This window comes from Corvus hawaiiensis, chromosome 15 (genome assembly GCF_020740725.1).
Source record: "Corvus hawaiiensis isolate bCorHaw1 chromosome 15, bCorHaw1.pri.cur, whole genome shotgun sequence".
NCBI classification, from domain to species: Eukaryota; Metazoa; Chordata; class Aves; order Passeriformes; family Corvidae; genus Corvus; species Corvus hawaiiensis.
In genome coordinates, this window is record NC_063227.1 from 7,325,664 (window position 1) to 7,349,626 (window position 23,963).

Here is a 23,963-nt window from a genome sequence, read left to right on the forward strand (position 1 = left end):
ATCCTCTCTGCAGCATCTCACCCTGCTCAGCTCTGTGTTCTTCAGCAAGGCTCCAGTGCCAGACAAAATACACATGGGGAGGCAGCTGGTGCCAAAGCTGCTCGAGGAGAGCAGCAGTTGGCCATTAGTGTGCTTAGAAGTTGGGTGGATTGATTGTGCTGCTGTGGAAACCCAGGGCCAGGGGTGGAAGGTCACGCCGCAGGCTGCTGTCAGCGCAGGAGAAAGAGGGAGATTTTTATGTTTTGTGGCGCCTCTTTTCCTACTTTGGAAAAAGGTTTTATTTTATGTGTCTGTGTAAATGCTTTATGACCCAAGAGCTGTGGGTACTTTGAGTAATTGCTCAAAAATTGATGGTGAATTTTGACCATGTACAGACAGTGCCTTCAAGTTCTGAGGATTCTTCTCACAGATTGTGATGCATTTTTTTACTGCATTTAAATGAGTTATTTTATATAAATTCTGAGTGCTGGCAGGCTTACAATCATTGGGGCTTTTATAAGCTTGCTTTTTCTAAGGGACTGAAACAATGTCCTTCTTCCCAACAGCTTTCAACCTTGTAGTTTCACTTCAACCCGGGTAGGCCATGGTATGGAAACCCCAGAGGTGATCTAAAGTCCTCTGGTTGTTTTTAAGGTAGCCAGGAGAGCAGAAGAGAGATCTGTTGATGGCTCTATCAGGCATAGGTGAATCTGTACAGAAAGTGTTATCTTCGTAGCCCAAGCCACAAGAAATTATTTTATCAAAGCTTTTGGTTGAGTACAGGATGTCCAGATGTTGGGTTCCCCGCAGGGGTGGGGTGTGTTGGGGTGGCTGTAGCCAGCAATGTTCTCTTTGCCTGGTCAGTAGCTCAGCCCATCCCTCGTAAAGTCCTGCCAATGCAGAAAATAAACAAGACCAAGTTTTCTGTGCCTTCTCACACTTCTAGCAAGAGTTAGAAGTAGCAACAGAAAGAAAGTATTTGGGGGGGATGGGGGTGGGGGGGAGGGAGGGCAGGGTTAGTGGGCCCATCCATTTCAGTATTCCTACCTATGGCCAGAGCCTCATTCTCTAATTTTCGTTGCTCTGGCTGCTTTGTTTTTCCTTCATTGCAATCAAGATAATGCAGTACAATAGTGCACTAAGAATTCCAGCTATTCAATTACCTTTCAGAAGTTGACTTAATTGGCTCTTTAAGTGATAGCTCTCTATTGTGTGCAATCAGCACCACTCAAGGAGGGAGCAGGAAGAGGAGAAGGCTTTTGTTTCTAATCAATAAACAGAGGTCTTTGAAATAATGCTGCTTGCAATTTGTATCACTGGTTAAATTACACTGAAGATGATCATCTGCACCTTCCTGGAGGAGCACAGCTCTAGCAGAGTAATAAAGCTTTACTATCCACAAACGTGGACTGTTTTACTCTGTGTTTCAAGTTAATCCAGTATTCTCCCCTTGAATTTTTTTTCCCCCCAAAGTACTAAAGAAAACCAAAGCCAAACTGCTGCAGAACCTGGCACAGATGGTTTGGGACAGTCTAATATGTAATGACTAATCATTTGGTTTGTACCTCATAAAGTATGCAAATAAATATGATACCTGATGATAAATAATTCAAAGTCGAGATGCAAGGCAAGGGGAGATTATAGAAGGAATAAATATGTGTAAACCAACTTTAAGAAAAATAAGCAATCTCAAAAGCTTAAGCTCTTCTTCCAAGCTACGCTCCATAGAAGCAGCTGCTTCTTGGTGCAGGTTTGCTTCCAGTGCTTGAATCCAGGGGACTTTAGGCCAGCAGGATTTCCAGTTTGTAGTCAGTTTGGCCAAAACTACAAATCTCAGGAGCTGCCCCCCTTGCATAGCTCTGTTGCACTTCAGGCCATCACTGAGCCTGGTTTATGCAGCAGGAAAGCTTTGCCAAATGCATCAGATTTCTTTTAGATATATATTTTTTGGTTTATTTTTTACTAGTTATTGAGTTAAAAGTGATCATCTGCTTCGTAGTTTCATTAAAGCTAAAAATAGTAGTCATAATAAACTATTTAGTCCTCATTAAAAGTATTTTGAATCCAGAAAGGTCTTCTTGAGATTGCAAGAGGCACAAGACTGGAAGTCATGCTCAGACCCCTGGTGCTATTACTGCCTGGGGCAATTCCAGCTCCCATCCCCTAATCCATCCCCTCCCGAGGGGGTAGGTGAGAACTGCAGATGCAGACCTGTATGGAACCACAGGTTTTAATGATTAAGCATCCCTCACACTCCTGGGTAGGGTGCGTGTCTCTCTGCACTCCATTTTCAACACCTTCTCTAGGGAATTTCATTTGCTTTGTGGGAGCAGCCATGGGATGTTCTTTGCAGGGATTGGCTTGCTCTGACCAAGCTGGGATTTAATTCATTAAAGATGCTTCTTCCTTTGCTCCCTGCCCCATCCTGGTAAGAGATGGATAATCACCCTTCAGTGCAATGTTCTTGCAGCGGGAGGGAAGATGGTGTTGATGCAGATTTATAATCCTGCGCTGAAGAACAGCTTTAAGATCATTTCACATGTCAGCTTTGTAGGAGTTTTCACTAAACTGTGGAGGTAGCTTGATTTTGCCCTTTTATCAGCCAGATATAGCAATGCTACAATGTCCTGCTCCAGCTCAGCATTTGGCAGCGTTCCTGAAATTGCCAGCAGCCTCCTCCTGGCAGCCGCTGGCCAGTGTCAGGCGCCTTCGTGCCCAGACACCCCGACAAGGCCGTGTTTGTTCGCTGAGGGTTGGTACGGTCCTGCCTCGGTGGAGGAGTGGAGCTGAATGGTCATTTTGTGATGACAGTAATTACAGCATCCGTGCAGTTCCACCATCCAAGTGTTTTACTGATGATCCCAAGTGCCGGGTTGGTTCCATACTGACTTTGCAGAGCACCGTGGCGCTGGGGGAGTGTGTGGCCTCTGTTTACCAGATGCAGTTGGTTTGCTCGTAGTTTTGTCTGTGTTGAGTTAAGCAATATAGGGGAAGGAGGGAAAAGAAACAACTTTTTTGTTGCAAATTTACTCTGTGGCTTCTTCAGCTCCTGGGAGGGGCTGTTATGATAAAGTCTGATATATTTTCACATCTGCCTACAAAAATGTAGGATTTATCTTTCAAATGAAATTTGCTCTGCTGCGCTGCCAGCAGGGTTTTTTTGAGTAGCTATTTTTGTGAAATATAACCCGAGAATTTGTATTGGCTTAACACTTAAAATGTAGCCAGGGGAAGATGGAATATTCATCTTTATTGTATTTGTTTCTCCTGTAATGAGACGTTACTGTCTGTCGTAAAGGAAGTGGTTCTCCAGCCCAGGGAGCATGCCCAGTGATTTTCTGCTTGCTCCATTAGCTCGTGTGCAGACCTCCTGATTTTTTATGTGCATGTGCTTTTCTACTTGTTTAATCCTGCCAACTGCTCTTCTGGTTGGAAATCCATTTCTATAATGCTGGGTATTACACAAATTTGTTGAAGCTCTTAATGCCGATAACGGGGAAGGGGGGTGAGGCTGCTTTGCCCAGTCAGCCTCAGCCAACTTTCGCCTTCCCATCAGTCACACAGAGCTTTGGCTGCAGCTCACTGAGGGCACAAAATGCACGCAGTAAAGAAAAATAAAGTTTAAGGAACAGCTAGAGTGCTGTAAATGTCACTTGCATTTTGATTTACAAAGTCCAAGCACAGCACAAATTGGATGGCTCGCTGTGCCCTGTGGAAATCTCTTTGTCTGCCTTTTTTTGCAATATTTCCATAACTAGTAATCATGGTATTGTAGCAGAGAGCCCTTCTATAAAGAGCTTTTTGGTCACTGCTGCTGTTTACTATGACTCTGTAGAGCGTGTTAATTGCAGCCCCTCACTGACAGGAATATTCATCAGGAATTGCAGTGTAGATGCCAGCAGTGATGCTGTGGATTTTGGGGTTCTTGTGTGCATGATGCTTTGGGGACCAGAGCTGGAGCAGTGAGAGGCATCCTCCCTCTCTGTGTGTGATTTGCAGTGTTTGTGGAGCTGTTTCCAGCAGGACTGAGCACATCCCTGTCTGTTGTACTGTTCTGGTTGTTTTAATCTGTTGAATTCATCTGTGGCACTTTGCCTGGTGGAGAGCGGTGGGAATGTTGTCAGCAGTGGCAGAGAAGGATGCCAGGCTGCTTTTTTTTATTATTATTTGTAGTAAAGCCATACAAAGTCCATCCAGGGCCTCATGACAATGGTTTGAGTAGCTGTCAAGCATGCATGTACGTTTTGTTTAAGCAATGGACCAGGCGACCTGCTCAAAGTTTAATGTGAGTTTATATACTTGTGTTAACTTCTGACTTAAGTCTCCAGTTCTGTTAAAAATAAAAGGAATAAAATCATTCTGGCACACTTTGATAGCTACAGCATTTGGAAGCTCTTCAGCTTCTCTCTCTCCTCTTTCCTGATTTCTTCCCAAGAATAGTCGCAACACTTTCTTTTTTAGGACTTTGCCCTAATAATTACATCTACGAAGATCTGCTGGGATGGGTTATCCTGCAAGCAGGATTATGCCCTTAAATGGAAAATAAGCCCCCACAACAGCCAAAGTTTGGGCAAAAAAATATTATTGTGGGAAAACAAGGTTGCTAAATGTGTTACTCCATGTTATGAAGCTGCACAGTCAGGAAATGCTTGTTAGTGCAGAGAGGAAATGCTCATGTCTTCTAAATGCTCCTTGCATTCTTTTTTAATTTTGTTATAGTAGGAAAACATGGCTCTAGTAAAAGACCAACTACTACCTCCTCTGTAAAAGGGACAGGAGGGTGTGAGAAAACATTAGAGACAGAGGGAGAGGCCAGTCTTGCTTTAATGAACTTTTTATTTGCTGGATTCTGCTCCTCCCTTTCCCCGCAAGCCAGTGGGGATGCAGCTCCTCTCCAGGCTGCCCATCCGGTTCCCTGGCCCTGCTGCCTCTTGGCCAAAGATTTGGGCTAAATAATCCAATTAAGATTTGCAGCTTATATAACTCTCTTGGCTTGAGGCAGCAGCCGGACTGACGGGGATAGAAGCACATCTGGAAATCGTGTACTAAACATGCTGCCGCGGCCGGAGCCAAAACGGTTTGGACAAATTTGCTCATACGCACAAGATGTCCTTTGAACAGCAAGATGAGTGTGCACGGCCTCCTTGCTGAAGAAGTTGAAGTTAAAAAATGCTCCTATCCATGAATTGTTTCCCTGGCTGGGAAATTTAACTGGCTTTTTTCCTCTCCCTTCTCCTTTGGAAGATCATCCAGCTCTTCCTTTCCAGCTCCAGAGAATCAGCCAGGCCCTGTAGTACACTGATCATAAATAACACATATGGGTTTTTTTATTTCAGAGGTGGGAAGGACCTCCAGCATTATTTAGTCTGACTTCTTATCTGCTACCCATCACAGGAGTTGCTTTTTATTTAATCTGAACTACAGCTTGGTGTATAACTGGAACACAGCTCTGAAGACACAAGTATTTTTTCTGAGAATTCATTATAACCCTGGTAATTTATCCTAATGGTTAATGACACTATTAAAACATGAGCATTTTATGTTGGCTCGAGGGTTGGGGAGAAAATAGAATTCAGCCGTTCTGTATTTCAAGTAGTGTGCCCAACACAGGCTTAGAAAAAAAAACAGTGCACGTTTTGGCGCTCTTGGATGTCTCTTCTTTTGTTGGCATCCATTACCCTCAGTAGGGAAGTTATGGGCATTAACAGCAGAACACATTTCCCTTCATGTGCAGTGATACGTGCTTATAGCTTCACTTTATAGTCTGCTGTCTAATGTTAAAGAATTGATTTGTCAGGTGTTCAAGGCTGGTTTAGCACTCATGTCCTGCCCATTCCTGGGTGCTTGGATGGCTGCTTGTCCAACAGCTTCTAAATCTGTGCTGGGGAAGGGTTGTAGAAACATCACCTCGCTGAAATCTGATGCCAAACACAGACAGACAGACAGACAGACACACACACACACACACACACACACACACACACACACACACGGCATTCCTGGGCTTGACCTCAGGAAAGCATGCCCAGGGAATTGGCTGCAGTGTGTGCACTGGCCAGGCTGCCAATGAGTGGTGCCAGAGCTGCAGAGGTGCTGGAGGTGGTTTGGCAGAGGGTGTGTTTTGGTCCCAAGAGGGGACATTGCTGAGGCACAGCAGTGCCAAAGCAGCACTCTGTGGCATCCTGACCCCACTGTGGCTTTTAAAGTGGTTTAGCCACTTCTGGGTGGTGCACAAGGATGTGTATCTTGGCAAAACCCTCCATGCCAGGGAGGTGGTGCAGAGCACTGGGTAGCTCTGCTGGGGCTGCTCCAGTCTGCAGCAATGTAGGGCTAATATGATATTTCTTCCAGCGTATGGATTTATAGGGCTGTCAGAATGCCCCTGCTCTCACCAGGCTTTGGACATGGCCATGGGAGCCTTGTAGGAGTATCTTTGTAGTCATAAATACCCACATGCTAAGTAATGATCTTATAGTTTACACATTTGGGGGTTTTCCATGGTCATAAAACTAAATAATGAGTTTCCCAAAAGAGGCTGTATGTCTTGAACCACTCCTCCCAGCCCATGCCAGTACTGGAGCTCCCCCATATCCACTGCTCGCTCAGACATGGGTTTGCTGCCAGTGATAACCCAGCCATGCTGCCACTTCTTCCACATTGCTGCTGTGTCTGACTGACTGCCTGCGCTTGATGTTTTATTCCTAAAGAAGAGAGAAATTGGATTAAATTTTTCTCAGCCATGCACAGCAGTGATCCTGGGTAACAAAGCTGATCCGTGTGCAGGAAGCTTTGGGAAGCTGGGCGTGAGGGTAGGTTATTAACTGGGGACTCACTCAGGGTGATTTGCTTTATGGATATCTCAGAGAGGCATTCCAAAGGACTCCAAGAGGTGTTGAGCAGCCCCCATGGGCCTTGAGAGACCGTTTCAGGTGCATCAGGGGTACCTAAAGCACCTCAGTACATAAATTACCTCCCTGGACACTGAAGTCCAATAAACCTCTTTGTAGAGAGGGAACAAGGGCTCAAATTTTGCTCTACAGAGTCATGCTGCAAGTTTAAAGGGCAGTTTCCTGGTGGGTGAGTCACACTGTTTTCCCTGTGCCATGCTGAGCCTTGCTCCCCTGTTGTGGGATTTTTCCTGAGTTTTGACCTCCTGGCATCCCTGGGACAGGCCCTGCAGTCCCTCACACCCACTGGTGTAGTTTGCTGTGATTTCTGCAGTTTAACTCCTTCAGTACCAGCTGTGGCTTTGCTCAGCTGTGCTTGGGGTTTTTGTTGTGCAAAAGCCCTCTCCCTCCTGTGCCTTTGCTGAGCAGCCATAGCCTCTCCGGAGCTCTGTGCCCTCTCTTGTCTTTGCCTCACACCTCCTTGAGTTGACAGCCTGATCCCATGTCATCCTTCACATGCTCCTGTGAGGACGTATGGCTGCACTGGTGCTTTCTGGGCTGCGTGAGATGCAACTGTTCAATCATGGAAAACTCTCCCTGTGGGCTCTGACGCTGTTTGCTGGGCACAGCTTCTGGCAGCCCATCTTGCATTCTCCTTGCAGCACCTATGTCAAATTTCTGTAATAAAGCTTCCCTCGGGGTGGAAGGTCTGAAAAACTGATCCACAGCAGCTCACATAGCAATTAGGTTACCTTATATGTGGCACCGGTAAAGGTAACGGTGTGTGAAATACTGAAAACCCAAATCCATTTCAATAGACGTGTTCAGAGGGAATGTGAGGTGTGAACAGCGTGTCTTTGCTCACAGGGAGCGTGAAGTGTCTTCTGCCAGGACTCAGCAGCACTTTAAGAAGTCTAAGAAGAGTTGTGAAATTAAGCATAAATGCCATGATCCTGTGGTTCAGGCCCCGAGAATCACACCTATTTTGGGAGGTGGTAAGCAGCAGGCTGTAAGGCTCAGTGCACTGCCTTTGAGCCTTTAGGTAAACCTGACATTGCAAGAAAGCAAAACCTGCAGGGATGTGGTTTAACAGCCATTTAAACTGTTCTCTTTTTGGGCTGTTGTCCAAAAGGGCATCCTGGTTCCCATGTGCTTCCTTTGCATCACTGGCTCGGTCAACAGAATGATCTAACCCAAAATTAAGCCTGCAGCAAGGATGCTAAATTCTCCAGCTGGATCAGGCCATGGGACCATGGGGCTGTCTGGGTGTTGGTGCCCTCTGAGGAGATGCAGAGAGCACCCTGCCTGTTTTGGCACTCCTGGCTCTCTGAAAGCCACTTGTGACACCTTTCCTGGAGCTCGGCATGGGGGAGTGGGAGATGCCAGTAACATTTCAGAGCAGCATCTTGTTGAGAGGCTTTCAGGCATCATTTAATAAGCAACCAGAGGTCTTACCAGTAGGACACCCGTGTAGTCAGCATCCTCCTTCCCTCCAGCTGTTTATTTTCTACCCTTGAAATGTCCTGCAACCCCCACCTTGTGCTGTGCCATCACCAGCATCTGTGTTGCCTCTCAGCAGAGCTGATCTGCTGGAGTAATGCTGCTGCTGCTGCTGCTGGCATGGGGCGGGCAGGCAGCTCTGCAGCTGGGCTGTTGGGGTGGAACCAAGGCCTCCTGGTTCTAGGTTAGTCCCTGCATTTTGGAATAGAGAAAAGTTAATTTACTGCAGGTTACTGTTGCTGGCAAGTTGGGAATTCTGTCTTTGTACTTCCAGTCATGTGTTTTTTGCAAGGGGAAGAAATAAGTGCGGGTTTTATGCATTCTAAAGCAGCTGGTCTGGCTTAGTGAGAGAGGGTGCCGACATTATTTGATAACCCTTTCTCGTGTTTTCTTGGCTGGTGAATGACAGAAAGGAGGAGTGGGTCTTCCTACTCTTCTAGTGGTATGTTTTTCTTCCCAGGAATTATCCTAGCATATAAAATGAAACAAGAGCCCCCAGATAGCATCAACAACTCTAGTTGGCCTAAGTGTGCTATTTTATGGCAATATCTTGTTTTTCCTGTGGGGAAAAGAAATGTACCCCATTAAGTGCTCGTGTTACAAGCCTGCACCCCAGGGGATAAATATTTCAAATATTAATGCTGAGTAATTTTTAAAAGGTTCTGCCTGCATTTTATTTTAAGCATTCTGCAAATTATTTAAGACTACTAAAACAAAATGCTATTTAGATCAACTCATCCAGTGATCAGTATGTGGTGATTTTAAAATCTTCTCTACCCAAGAGCATGATCATGCTTCTGATGAGGCATTTGGTACAATAGGAAATTGGAATCTGGTAGTGGCTGTGGATCTGCAGGTAGACAAGATGTACAATTTGCATAAACAGTGGAGCGAGGGGAGCACTCTCAATATCCTTTCACTCCAATACAGTCACGTGTGTTGCAAATGAGCTACTCTTTTGGAAAAAGAAGTCAAACCTGACTTGCATTGAAGTTCTCAGCTATTAACATCAGCGGGGCCAGGGACTCCAGCCAGAACTTCTGTGATTTCCTTGATATCCCTCTTAGTACATCACTCTAACTTTTCCATATGTGTTCTCTGATTTATAACACAGCAATACTTTATTTCACTGTTGTAAAATTCTTTCATACACTCAACCCTGCCAAAAGCTTCATATGTTATTGATTAAACACATTCCCACTGTTCCAGGATCTCAGCTGCTCTGAGTCTGGTGGTAACTTTAGTGGAATGATGAGTGCAATGGTCGATTGTACAAGGAGGTGGGGAAATACAAGGCACCAGCACTTACTGCTGCTAATCAATAAACTCACCTTCAATTTGCAAAGTGGAGCTGCTTTTTCTGCCCGCCAGTGCAACATCTCTCCTGAGATGGGCTGAGCTTGTCCATCAGCTGCGAAGTGCTGGTGGCTCAGGGTCATTTGTGGGGGGGATAATGATGATGTTTGATTTTAGTAGTGTTGGGAGAAGGATTAACAAGAGTTTCATTTCGACTCCTTCACAGGCAATTACCGACAGCTGCTGCTAGAGAAAGGGCGTGATGATTAACACAGTGACCTTTGCAAGGATTGACTTCCGTTCTTGGAGGGATTCCTTTTGGATGGACTTGCGAGCCATTAGCACTAAGCACAGAGCAGGATGCGTGGGGGCTTTGGGGTTTGGTGGAACAAGGTCTCTGTTTCACTATTAACTTAATTAGGTTATAATAGAAAGGGTTTTCCTGTTGGACTTCGAGGCATTTGCTCTGCTTCAGGGTTTTCTTCTTCTGTAAAGCTCCAGAGCTGGGCCTTGCCAGCACCCGTGGAGACTTGGTCCTGCACGCTCCAGTCATCAGCTGTTCCTTTGGGATTGTTTTGGTTCATGAGATTTTACTCACTGGCTTTGCTGCTGCTTGTGAGAACAAAGTGAAAGGGAGAGAAATGCAGTCTGGAGGGTTTGGTGAGAGCCAAGCAAATCTGATTTGGGCTTTTGAGAGCCAAATCTGATTTGGGCTTTTCCTGCATGCAATGGTTCTCAATCCAGCGTGACAAGTGACATGGCCCATGGCATGGTCAGTACCCGGAGCTGAGCCTGGACCGCGGTGATGCGCAGACGAGGCTGCTGCAGATTCCTGCACATTCATCTTCAGAGCAGGAGAGCAACACCCTCTCCACTGCCAACCTGTTCCTGCTGCCCTTAGGTGCATCCAAGGGCATTTTCCATGCCCGTGCCATGTAAGGAAAGTGCATAGGCAAATGCATCTCTTTTTAAACCATGCAGAGGTTTGCTTGGTAGGATTGACCACATGTACCAGCTCAAATCCTTTTCTGTTCCCCTTTTCCCCGCTTCCTTTCTACCCCTTGCCCAGGTTTGCCTGTGTAATGTCCTCACTTAAAAATCCTGTCGAGCTGCAATTATTTCGAGGTTTAATGACCCGTGATTTCTGTAATGCTTTATTTTGTTCACTTTCAGCCCATTTTTATTCCCCAGTCAAATAAAGGGTATTAAAAAACCCACCAAGTACTAAGCCTTCACTTTCCATTTGAGAGAAAAATGCTTCGAAAGCTGTATTTGTGCTACACAGGTAAATAATTAGATTGCTAATGAATTAGCTTTGCTTTGAAGACAAAAGCTTCAGTGTTCCTAATTAGGTTGTGAAGAGAGACATAGAAATGCATGGTCTTTCTCCCAAGGAAAAGGGGAGAAAAAGGGGCTCCCAACCCAGCTGAGACCAGGGACCAGTGGCAGGATGCTGTTTTACCCCACCTTGGGCTCAGCACCTTCCAGCTCTTTGACATTGTTTAAATTCCTCAGCGAATTCATAGAAAAAATACACTTTATCTGTGCAACACATTTCCTTTTATCAGTTTCAAATTAATATTTGAATGCAATGGTTACTTACTGCTATGTAAGTGACCATTCTCCATTCTTCCAGGAGAATGGAAGCCTGTGGTATATTTTCATTATATCTCTCTATTTTATATGCTTTTCATCATAAGCCCTATTATCATGCCCTTCCTAAGATTAATTATCTCACATATATTTTCTTTCCTCACAGAGCAGGGGGTTTTTTCAGGCCTTTGATCATTCTTATCACCCTCTCAAAAGCCCCTTTTAAGTCTGTATTAATACTCTTTTTCAGATGATGTGAAAACTATTCTGGGATTAGGCAGCATCATTTTAATAATGTTATAATCTTCATACTATTATTCCCCATCCTGTTCACTAACCACGCTAACATCTTGTTTGCCTCCCTCCCTACCCCCCCCTTTTCCCTGGATTGCTGCTGCCTGCAGATTGGGCTGCAGACACTGATGCTGCGGCCTCCTCCCTAGTTGATATTGTTAATTAAGAATGATGTGAAAAATACCTTGATTCCCCCCCCCAATTAAATTGCATCTATCAGTTTTGGTGTCGCTTTGCCATTTAGTTGACTTTTCTCTTGATGATTTGCTCCTTTTCTGGCTTTGACGAGCTTATCTCCATGTCCACTCCATATTTGACTACTTCACAAATTCATCTCCTTCCCCAGATCCTCACTAAATCTATTAGCTGGTGAGTTTAATACCAATCCTTATGGCTTCCTCTGGATAGTTAACCTTTTGCTATGATGAAAATTCACTGTTTAATCCCATCTTTTTTCTCTTTAGATCAACGGCAGCATTTGCCCTCTTCCCCTTTCCTCCTTAGCTGTTTTGCAGCAAAATGAATTGCCATCTTCTTCATCTTGTAAATCCCTTGAATGGGTTGATAAAACCCCAGGACAAATCAGAAGGACTGGTTCCTTTGTCAGAAGCTGATGGTGGTTTATACCTGCTGGGAATTTCCTCTCCTGCCAGTGCTTTTGTTTGGCAGGTGAAGCCCAGGGGATTTGCAGTGATCTTGGAGCCCTTTGTATCCTTCACTGTGATTCACCCACGGAGCTGCGCTGCAGAAAGAGATCCCAAACCTGCTCTGCAGGTACCCAAGAGCAGTCTGACGGCTTCTGCTGCCTCCTCTGCCCTGATCCAAGGCCTTTTAGGCAGAGGTGATGGACGTTGCCGTATGCATTCCTAATCTCTGAGTTTCTACATCCTTGCTTTGGAGCCTGCCTCACTCCTGGGGAGCCTTTGGGTTTGGGCACAGGCACCCCTGTGACTTGCTCTCCTCCTTGGAATGGGGAATTGTAATGTTCACCATCTGTGTTGTGTTTCAGCATCCCCATAATGGGAAATCTACTCATCCCCATCTCTGAAAACTTACTACTTAGGACTTTGGAAGCAAAACAAAAAGCTGATTTTTTGAAATATCTGTGTGTGTGCTGTCTGAACTGAATCTCCAATGCAAACAGTAGCTCATACTTTGGAATAACAAGGTACAGGGGATATGAATTTTCCTCTCTCCTTCTGATGATGTATGTGCTGAGACAACATTAAACTCCAGCGAGGAGATGCACAACAGAAATATGATCAACACCTACTGCTGCAAAAATAGTGACTTAAAGGTGCCCATATTCCCTGGGGAGGGACAGTCAGTGGAGAGATGCATTGCATTTCTCTCATTACACGGAGCTGCTGAAGGTTGAAATGCTGTTAAATATACCACAGGCTCTTATTAAATGGCCATATTAAAGAAAACAACATACACACACACCAGACTGGAGCTGGGGAAAGCGCTTGCTTTATTTGAGGATCATTTTTTCAGACAGGCTGAGTTTTAATAAGCCTCTTGCCCTGGCTGATGAGTTCTCTCAGCATGGCACTGGTGCCGTGGGATGCTCAAATCCAGCAGCCAACCCAGGGGCAGCACAGGAGCCTCCACTGACTGTGAGGGGATCTTTCCCACTGCCATAACCCACCTTGGCAATCAGTGCCTTTTACTGGGTGTGGAGGGTGGGTACTGGTTTTTCTAAGGTGCTGTAGACTCTGGTGCTCCAGAACAGCTCTTGAGCACAAGCTCCAAGTTGGAGCATAGTGGTGGCACTGAGGGGTGCATTGGGGTGGTGGGGCATCAAAATGCATTGTTCAGGATAGCAGATACTGTAGGTTCTGACTGAGCTGAAATTAAGAGTAATTAAAGGGCAGAGGATGAACACAAGGAACTAAACCATAGCTGCTGGTTTTGACAGCTCTTTTGACCACCAGTGCCCATTATGCCCCATCCCTGGAAGTGTTCAAGGCCAGGTTGGATGGGCCTTGGAGCAACCTGTTCTAGTGGAAGATGTCCCTACCCATGGCAGGGGAGTGGAATGAGATGAACTTTAAAGTTCTTTCCAACCCAAACCATTCCGTGACTCTGGTGACTGGGCCTCTCCATCAGTGCCAGTGCCAGCACCACCTAACCCAGCCCAATTGCTTTGAGCTGGGAAGCCCAAATGCCACCCCTCTCCTTCCCCAGTCCCTGCCCTGCCTGAAACTCTCCACACCTGTAGCTATTTTCCCAATAACAATCAGCTTTCTAGTGGTACTAAAGATTCTTTCTTACTTTTTGCCTTGGTGGTAAGCCATAAATTATAACATAATTTTTGAAACTTGGAAAACTTTCTTTAAAAACTTTTTTTGCTTTAAAAACCTTTTTTCTTTAAAAAATGGTGTAAAAACCTTCTAATAAAGAATCTTGGGGTGTATTTATAAGCAGCAGCTAGAAAATGTCTGCTTTGACTGAGTATCCAGGTGGTTTGGGACACAGTGGAGATGTAAATGTCGCATAATCTTTACTGAGTAGAGCATCCGTGTTTGCTGTGTGGTGATGGCACTGCTGAAACACTCACACTTTCTATGCAGATGAATCAGCCCCCAACAGGGTAATTGCAACTGCTGGAGCCTTTTGGGAGGCCCACCCTGCCAGATACCACCCACTCCCCAAACTCTACCCTTGACAGTGTTTGAATTGTTGCTCAGTGTGTCTTGGTGCTCAGTTCCTCAATGCAAATCAGGTTCTCAGTGTCTGCATATATCCCACGCTGCCAAAATATTTATGATTTTAAAAGATGAGTCTGAAACTGGGAGCAGTGACCTGCTGGCTCACAGAAGGGAAGGTGATGTGTCTCTCAGCTTTCTCATCTCACAGGAGCACCATTCATGGGTTTTTTTAGATTTGAAGGAAAAGACCCGCTCAGTCTTCATCCTGCCTTTGGTGGGGGGGTGGGGAGGGGCTCATATTTGGGCATTCTGGATGCTAAACTATCCTGTCTTTTTCTTACTGCTACTTAAGGGTCTATTTGCAGTGGGTTTTGGGGGGATGATTTGGGGATTTGGTTATGGTAAGTCTCTAGAGCTGGTTTCTACCTTTTAAAACCAAATAAGCAAAGTGCAACATTTTGCTTTTAACAATATAAAAAGGTTATTGTGAAGTTGCTGCAATCCCTGTGTGCAAAGTGCCTCATACCTGTGTGCTGCACCAGCCATCAGATTTCCATGTAAAGCAGGACTGTTCCTTTTTTGCATCCCAGGAGCTGAATTTAATTCACGGATACAGCACAGTAACTCCTTCTATCCATTTTAATGGTCCAGTGAAATTCTGTTAGCAAGAGACCTAATGAATGTTGCGATTCAATCAGGGCAATCTAGAGTGTAATACGTGGAGCGATGCCAGCATTATATAAATCATTAAACATCAAAATGTAAGAAAAAAATAAAATTCCCTAATCATCATCTAACTCCAGGAGCTGCTGGGAATGGCTGGGGCTGGAGGCAGCTGGGGCCAGCACAGGTACCTGGCTGGGATGGGGACAGTGGCTCACCAGCCTGGTTCCTGTTCTTCTCCGTTAGCATTTTTTGGATAACATAGATGCTCTAGCATGAAGAGGTGGTTGTTCCTGTGCTCTGCAGTCCCCCCAGGCCCTTGCAAGTGCTAGAGGGGGAAGCATTTATTTCTTAAAGAGGTGCTTTAAATATGCCTAAAATGCCTAAAATGAGGGAGAACAGTCATTACAGAGACATTTTCTGTAGGCAGATGAATTTTCTGCTCCAAGTTCATTTACGTTGTAAGGGAAGCACACTTCTTCTTGCTCTTTTGGTTTTGGGAGCTTGTGCAACAGCGGTCAAAAGGTGCAGTTACACTCTTGAAGCCAAGATTTTACAGAGATAAACAGTTTAGAGGTTTGAGGATTGTTTTTAGTTTTTAAACCAAGTCTCTTGAAAGTCTTCCTAATGAGGAGCAAGTCCAGCTAGCAAAGACTGTGTGTTTGCTTTTGAAAAGATTGAATTGGAGGGAAATCTCTGGTGCTGGGCATGGGTCCACTCTTCTGGGAGAGGTTATCAGCAGAGAATAAAACCAAAAGTAATTGGAACTGAAATACGGATGTGTTTAAAACGCACTGCAGACTCCCTGGGAGGTTGGAGTGTGATTGGAAAGACAAATGCAAAATACAGAATTATAAAATTCCTGACTATATATATATATATATATATATATGCATATGTGGATGACTGGGTGAGATTTCAGGGTGGGGGTTTTATTGGCACTGATCTGATTTTGTGTCTGTCTGCTGGTTTAGGATCAGATTATTTTGCTTTCACTCAAAAACTGAAAATGGATGTGGATGCAGTTGTCCCAGCCCTCACCTCTGCTAGCAAACATAGTTTGCACTTAAGAGTCACTTGAATAAGAATGAAGCCACAGAATTCTCCATAATGGAGAAATGGTTTTTATTAAGGGGATGCTGTCTTAGATGGATAAATCCTTTGGGAAGGCTGCAGGAGCTTAGCTCTGTGGGGCACCCACAGGCTCCTGAGGAGCAGCCCATGAGCCCCACCAGCTTGTGCCCATCCCTTGCACACTACTGCATCCCAACTGCTGGGGGGTCACAGAATGTTCTGGCTTGGAAGGCACTCACTAAGATCATCAAAGTCCAACTCCTGAAAGGGCCTGTTCAATCTGTCCCTGCCTTTTGCTTCCCTACTGGTTTGTGTTGTTGCTCAGCAAACCCAGCCCAGGGTTCTCAGCTGAAAACACAAAGCCTGGCAGCTGTGTCTGGGCACAGCTGTGTGGGGGGACATCGGTCAGTGAGTGATGCTCAGCCGGACACTTCCTATGGCCACTGTCCCTCAGCCTTGGGCTTCTCCCCCCTCCAGGGATCCCCTCTCAGAGCTGCTCCAGTGGGCATAGCATGGACAGATGGTGCCTAGCACTCAGCTGTGCCCAGTGCTGCTTCCCTGCCCTGCTGAGCACCAGCTTGTATGAGGATGCCTGATTCCCACTTGGAGCCTCACAGCCAGCCTGCTTCTAAAAACAGATTGTGAAAAACCATGGAGTGCAAGTATGGGCCCTGGCAAGGTGAGAAATGGGTTCTTTGCACATGTGTGCTGCAAGTTTGAGAGGTTTTTGGTCTCCCAGGTCAGTCCTGCAGCCTGTCACCTAATGCTGACTTTCTTTCTTTCTTAAACCAGTATATTTTAAGCCCAAAGCAATGTGTTATCTCTCAAGAAAAAAATAAGCTTAATCTTTTTTTTTTTTTTTCGATATAGCTAGGAGTTTTTGTCCTGCAGTGCTTGAGTCTGGGGATATTTTAAGAGCTCTGTTATCTTGTGCTGGGAGGGAGTACAATAAATATGTAGATAGGGAGTGCTGCTGCTTTGAAAGGTAAGTAAAGGGTCTGTGCTGAACTGACACTAGCTGAAAAATTTGTTCAGCCTAATTAGCAGCAAATCACTTCTGTGTCCAACCTTGCTTGTGGAGATGGGAGCCAGTCCACCCCCTCCCCCCCTTATCCTCTGCTGCCCTTCATGGGTTTTCAGAGCCCTCCCTGGCTGAGCAGTGAGGGTTTTTGTGAGGACACGGATCTGCAGCCACGTGTCATTGCGGGCCAACAAGTGCAAAATTACTGGAAATTCGTGGGAAACTGTACACCCATCTCGGGCTTTGTCTAGGATTGTTCAGGCTGTCATTGGAACCAGTCACGATCGATCAGCTTTTAAATTTCATGAAATTTTAATTAAAGAATGGAAAGCCTACGAAGACATCATATGACCAGAGCACTGGAAACAAATACAATTTCACTTCCAACCATTAACCAGAAAAGCAGCAAATGGTTGACTGCACATCGCCATTGCAGTCTAAGGAAAGTACAGCTCTTGGCTTCGGCGGGCAGGTCATTAGTGACTGAATAATCAGTGACATTTCCCTTCTAAATCTGACACAAATGAAGTGCAGTGCTCTGGAAAAAGCCATTAAGTGCAAAGCCTCGCCTTTACTCTGCTCCAGGTATTGCAGAACAAGATCTAATGGCAGCCTTTAGCTGTGATTTAGCTTTGATAGCATCCACGGGATAGTAACCTCCCAGGATGCCAAGAGCCAAGTGCTTCCAGCCTTGCACAAGCCATCATGTTGTGCAAAAACAGAAAGTGAGTCTTGTTCCTTGCTGGTGTTCCCAGATGCAGCCAGTAAAAGACACAAGTAGGAAAACCTGTTATGTGGAGTACTGGAAAGCTGAACAGTGTATTCTTATGCCTGAGAGGTACCAGCAGGTAAAGATCTCACTCATCATGGGATGAGTTTTTAGAGCCTGACATCCTCCTGTGAATTCCCGTGGCAGCTCTCAAAGCTGGGTGTTAACCTGTTTTTCTGCACATTTGAAAATGTTTTCTTGATGGGAGTGGAAAGTGAGCAGCACTACACAGGAAAAAGGAAGGACTGGTCTTGTTTATGTCTGTCCCTTGAATTTCTCTGAATAATGTGTTGTAAGATGGATGGAATCATCAAATGGGTGTAACTTCCTCTGCTCCCTCCCCGTGTGCTGTGGCTTTGAAAATAATGTCAAAAGGTTAATAGGAGCCAGACTGCGTTGGGGGCATCCCTTGTGTGAAGCAGTGAGTCTTTAAGGAGGTTTTTCTTGGGGGAAAGACTGAGTAGGGGAAACTTTTCCTAGGCAAAAGCATTACCAGTAGCTGGACTGGGAAGCACTGTTGTCTTGGAAACTCTGTGCATTGAAGCTGGATATGTCTGATCTTCAAAATTCCTTTTTCTTCATGGACCCCAAAATAGAAGTTTTCAATGCAGTCAGGGTATCTTTTTCAATTGCTTTGATTTATATTTAGCCCTGTGTTGGGAAGTTCCAGTGCAGTATTTTTGATCATTAGCTCTCCTAGTCGTGTTTGGGTTAAGAGTCTACTATTCAGTGGATAAATCTGTTTTGGGTATAGTCCTGTGAGTTATAGTCTTACTGAAAACACATGAATGACCACAGATAAAAGTGTATTTTTAATGAGAAGTTTCATTAATATTGGGAAAAAAAAAGTCCTGGGAAGGTTCGTTAGTGGCTCACTGATTTCACTCCCAGCTGTTGTAGTTAGTTCTGACTGAAAGCTCTTGATAGTTTTATTGCTCTGTTTACAGAGCACGGGATAAGATGTTGTTTCAAAACAAAAGGCTTTGTTACCCTATCAGAAGGTTTTTTAATATATTTATTACATTTAGGATGCATCCTAAAGGTGTGTATCCAAACATTTGAAATTATATAAGCAACCAGGCAGCTATTGCCATGTGATTTTCTTTATCCTGACATGTTTTGGAGAGGTTAGATTCCCAAAATCTCTTTTGACTGTTAAAATTTGGGGCTCTCTTCCAAAGCTGGAGGAGGTGCTGTCTGCACCCTTGTCTCACTGCAGGGCAGCATTCCCCCTTGCCAACATCTCTCTTTTCATCACTCAGGATCTCCTGGGAGATGGTTGTATTTATGTGGAGCTGGGGAATGCTCTGGAGCAAAAGTCTGATAAGGAGCAACTGAGGGAGCTGGGGGGCTCACCCTGGAGAAAAGAATAGATTGGCTATTAGGAAAAAGTTATTCAGGAGAAGTCTGCCAAGCACTGACACAAGCTGCCCAGGGAAGTGGTGGAATCGCCATCCCTCAAGAGATTTAAAAGTTGTGTAGATGTGGCACTTGGGGATGTGGCTTAGTGGTGAACTTGGCATTGCTGGGTTAAAAGTTGAACTTGATGATCTAAGAGGCTTTTTCCAGCCCAAACTGTTATATCATTCTATTTCTACATGACCCAGAAACCCCAGTTGAAAGAGAAAAAATGGAAGTAGCTTTATTATTGTAATTCAGCAACTTACACTGCGCTCCCTGTGACCCTTTTGCCAATGGGTGCATGTTGGACCACAGCTCCCTAAATCCATAATTTAAGGACTGTGGAGGTAAGGGAGGCATGAGCGAAACCCTTCCTAGCACAGAGGACAGAGGTTCTCTCTCTTCTCCACCCGCAGGTGACGTTGTGGACATCTACCAGCGGGAGTTCCTCGTGCTCCGGGACCGGCTGCACGCAGCCGAGCAGGAGAGCCTGAAGCGCTCCAAGGAGCTCAACCTGGTCCTGGAGGAGATCAAGAGAGCGCTGTCGGAGAAGCAGGCCCTGCGGGATATAAACCGGACCTGGAGCAGCTTATCTGGTGAATAAACAGACGTTGAGGATCTGGGGCTGTTCTGAAGCTGTTGCTAATGAGGAGGTAGAGAGGTGTGTGCGTGTGTGTGCAGGACTGCGGACAGGACCTGCTCTTCTCTCCCCCGGTGCGAGCAAACTGGAATTCAGAGGGACGTGGGCGCTCTTAAACTGCTGTTTAATTAGAGGTGCATATGCATCATTAAACACGGATTTGCCTCTGCCGAGGATATTCGCCAATTTGCTTGCTTGCAAGCTTTTTTTCTCCTTTGCAAGTCATACAAACTGTTCCCTATGGCTGTATTCAATCCATATGGAAAATGGGTATTCAAAGAGAGGGGGGAGGAAGGAGTTAGGCTGGCTGAGCACCCCTTGCCAATTTATTTGTTTTTTTGGTTTTTTTTAAGTTGCTCGGTTGAAGAAAATTGGATCTCTACAGAAAGATCTGATTTGACCTTCATTTTATCTTCATTCTCCTCTCTCCTTCCCAAATATTTTGGGACTTCTTTAAGGCCCTCCTGGCTCCTGCTGAACTTTAATTGGGTTTGTGGTAGCATGTTAAAGGTTGGCCTGATTCTTTATAACCCAGCAGTAGTCTCGGGTGGCCAGGCTGCTGTAAAAAGGCTTTTTGCCTTGCAGTCTCTTCCTACCTACCGTGCCTTGCAATTGATTCCCTTTTCCTTTTTAAGACGAAACCAAGTTAAAACTGTGGAATATCACCAACAAGAATGTGCTGCACCTTCCCACCATCTTCCATCATTTGCCACATTTGCTGTCAAAGGAGAACAGTCTGCAGCCAGCCGTGCATGTGGGACAGGGGCGCACTGGAGGTAAATGGGAATTAGTGCTGCTTCTGGTGCTCTTCCTCACCTTGGTGCCTGTCCCTCCCCTTTCCTCCGGGCCTGGCTGTGGCACAGATACGAGCAGGACTGGAGGAAGGGCTGCATGCGTCATGCAAGCTTCCTTGGTTATCGTGACATGTGGGGTGGGTGAGCCATGTCACGCCTGCAAGTCTTCAGGGAGTGCTGTCTGTGCTCTTGACTGGCCCTAAAATGTTCTCAGTGCTTCTGCCAGATGTTGTTTGCTGCTTTCCATATCCAGAGTGCTCTAGACTTTGCCTGGAAGGGCTTCAGATGAAAGCATAGTTTGTAGGGTGCTTCATGGAGACTGTAACCCATCTAAGGAGACAAATCCCATTGGAAACGGGACTTTGGTTACTTGATGATTCCCCCCTGCTCCCAAATCCCAACCCAACACCAAAGACCTGACTTGCACCTCCTAAACTGGAGTGCTTTTGGCCATGGGAGGGATTTGGAGAACAAGAGGTGGTCTTGAAGTTGCTGTTCACAGGTTGAAAAGGCCCCTGGGAGGGGGAGGGATTTTGGGTGTTTCCTTAGAGATCATTCCTTCAGGGAGAAAATGCAGAGCATATCTGACTGCCCATGGGTGCCCTGCCAGCCTGGCACATTGAGGTGCTCTGCTGGTTGGCACTGGGCTGAGGACAGGAGTGTGTGAACCCTGTGTAGCCCAGGAACCCACCAACCTGCAGCTCACCGCTGGTTTTTAATGACAGAGCCTGGCACTGGCCAGGTGAACCATGGGAGCAGAGCAAAGTGTCTTGCCCAGCACAGCCCCCTCTCTGAAATCTCTTTGTGGCCCTGGGCAGTGTCCGTCGTGATGGGAATCCCCAGCGTGAAGCGGGAGGTGCATTCCTACCTCACCGACACCCTCAACTCCCTCATCTCAGAGCTCACGCAGCAGGAGAAGGAGGACTCCGTCATCGTTGTCCTCATTGCCGAGGTAAGACAGAGCTTTGCCAGTTTGCCCCATTTTCCCTGGCCCCCATCCTTCTGTCTGCCAGGCTCGGTGCCAAACAGGATGCTGCCCACCCGGACTCCAGCTCTGCCACTTGCTGGGTAAATAAGCCTGGCCTTGGGCTGCCGTCCAGCAGGATCAGCAGGTTTGTCTTGCCCGAAATGAAACACCAGTTGGACCAGTGAGGGTCAGGATGTGAGCAGGCAAACACGTCCCATTGGCAGCTGCCGGTGTGGCACAGCTCACCTAAATCATGATGCCTCCTGCATGGTGCTTGAATGGATATTCACAAAATGGGCTGGAGGAGCCCCACAGCCACGTCTAGGAGAGCAGATCCATTTCTCCACATACCTGTAAGACATCACTAAACCCTTCTTGAAACCCAGGAGTCAATGATTCGGGGTTCAGACTAATATGCCTCTTTGTACCGGTGCCTGGAGCCCAGAATCAGTTGCTGAATCCAAGGGCTGAAAAGCCTTGATACATTAATCCTCAAGAGCTGCTTTTATCTATGGGTTTAGATGGTTATTTTTCTCCATGGCTTTCCTCTCAGGATTATTTTCTTGAGCCTGAAGTGCATTTGTCTTAGTTTCCAGAAATCCAGTGAGAAAGATAAACCTCAGTAGCCTGTTACCGGGAGCAGAACAAAGATGAATGTCTGGGTTTGCTGCCTGTTTACCCATAATTTGACATTTTGAGTAGCATTTGGCCTTCAGGGCTCTGGCTGGTATTTTGTAGAGGGAGAAGGTGTGCCCAGATGGGTGCAGCCCAAAGGGCCCAGAACAAGGTTTGGTCCTGGCCATCATTTGGCTCCCTTGGAGCCAGGACAAGTTTGGTGACTGTGCAGTGGGTAAGCTGAAGCCTGAGAGGTTTTAAGCAACTTGACCCAGACCAGCTCCTGTTTTGGTCTGCAGTAATAATATTTTAGTTGACTTGAAAGTAAGGTGCATGCTGTGATGGCAGCTCCTGTGATGATGAGGAAAGTGACCAACAAATAAATGAATTCTGATCCTGTGAAGTGCAGGAGCACACACACCACATCCCAGTAACAGCCACTGCAGTTGTTGCAGATCCCTCTGGCCAAGTTTGGTCTTGGAGCTGCACAACATCCTTCTGTGCAAGTGTCTACCACTGCTGTGCCTGCTCTGCCTCTTTCCAAAGTGTTTCTCCATGTACCTGCACTTGTTAGAGCTCCCTGAGCATGGGATAAAGAGTAAGTAGTGGAGAGGGTGGTATGAACATGAAGCAAATGCTGAGTAATTTTGAGACTCAGCACAAGTGCAGCAACTGAATGTCCTTTCTGGGATAGGGACTTCTCATTCCCAGGTGTCACTGCTGGCCACTGCAGGTGTCATCCACAGTGGCTGGGCTGCCGGGGAGAGGAGGGGGTTCCTCAGCTGCCTGAGGGGAGCCCTGGGGGGGGATGGCTGGCTCGGCTGTCACCAGCCCACTGTTTCAGACACTTGGAATGGAGCTGCATGGTTCCTGCCAAAGCCAGGAACATCTTTCCTGCTTTTGTTTTCCCCTTTGCTGTTTTCTTGGCATGCTGAAGTAAGAAATCAGTCCAGCACTGGGACTCTGAGCCCTGTGTAAGAAAGGGACCTTTTCCTCTCAAGAAAACCCTTCCTTGTCTCCGTGCCAGCACAGAAGTGCTGTGCTCAGCCTGTGACACACATCCCGGTGTCTGATTCTCACCTCGCCCAGCACCGAGTGCAGCAGCAGCTGGTCCTGGCTTCTGCAATGCTGCATCAGCAGATCCACCCGGGATGTGCGGCCTCATGATCCGTATGGCTGCCCAAAACAATGCCACCACCAGGAAACAGGAACAGTTTTTGCTTGTGGGTCTCCTGCCCTTTGTTCTGGGGGGGGGGGGTTTCCCATCACTCTGCAGATGGTTTCTGTGCAGTGCCTGTCCCTGTGTTTGCACTTATCTCACCCGCAGACAGCAGCGAGTGGCGCTGACGACCTTTGTCTGCCAAATGTTATGGGTTGCCATGTTGACTGTGGGAACAAACTGGGGCTTCAGGAAGAAAAGTGTCAAAATGAACCTGAAATGAAAAACTTATAAATAGACCCCTCTTTTTCACCAAAGGGTACAGAGTATTCGCTGCCAAGAGTATTCACTTGGATGCAAGCCAGTGTGTGTAGGGAAAAAATAAATAGCCCAGAGGTTAAAACTTGTGCAAACAATTGGTGCTGGCAGGGGCAGAAGTGCCAGGAGAGCACATGGGGAAGATGTGCAGGATCTTGTGTTTGGGGTGGATTTTGGTGTGTGATGCCTTTGGTTAACACTGACCACAGAGGAGGGCTCCTGGGAGCCTGTCAGCATAGGAGAGCAGTAAAGCTGGATAAAAGGACATGAAGGTGAATGAAGATGATACAGATGTGCTGACAGTACCCTGGGGTGTGTTGAAGAAGATTTCTGAGCCAT

The 23,963-nt window shown here is 46.2% G+C and overlaps 1 protein-coding gene across 3 annotated transcripts in view; it reads left to right on the top strand.

The window, feature by feature from the left end:
• The window catches only part of MGAT4B (alpha-1,3-mannosyl-glycoprotein 4-beta-N-acetylglucosaminyltransferase B), a 51,296-nt gene that overhangs the window by 15,986 nt on the left and 11,347 nt on the right, over nucleotides 1-23,963 (top strand). The window contains exons 1-4 of one of the 3 annotated variants that reach the window (XM_048319923.1): nucleotides 16,577-16,619; nucleotides 19,548-19,727; nucleotides 20,407-20,547; nucleotides 21,384-21,517. In XM_048319923.1, coding sequence (XP_048175880.1) covers nucleotides 16,592-16,619; nucleotides 19,548-19,727; nucleotides 20,407-20,547; nucleotides 21,384-21,517 — 483 coding nt within the window. In that variant the 5' untranslated portion in view covers nucleotides 16,577-16,591. Of the gene's footprint in view, nucleotides 1-16,576; nucleotides 16,620-19,547; nucleotides 19,728-20,406; nucleotides 20,548-21,383; nucleotides 21,518-23,963 lie in introns of those variants that run through there. The other 2 variants (XM_048319922.1, XM_048319924.1) reach the window with 2 other exon arrangements.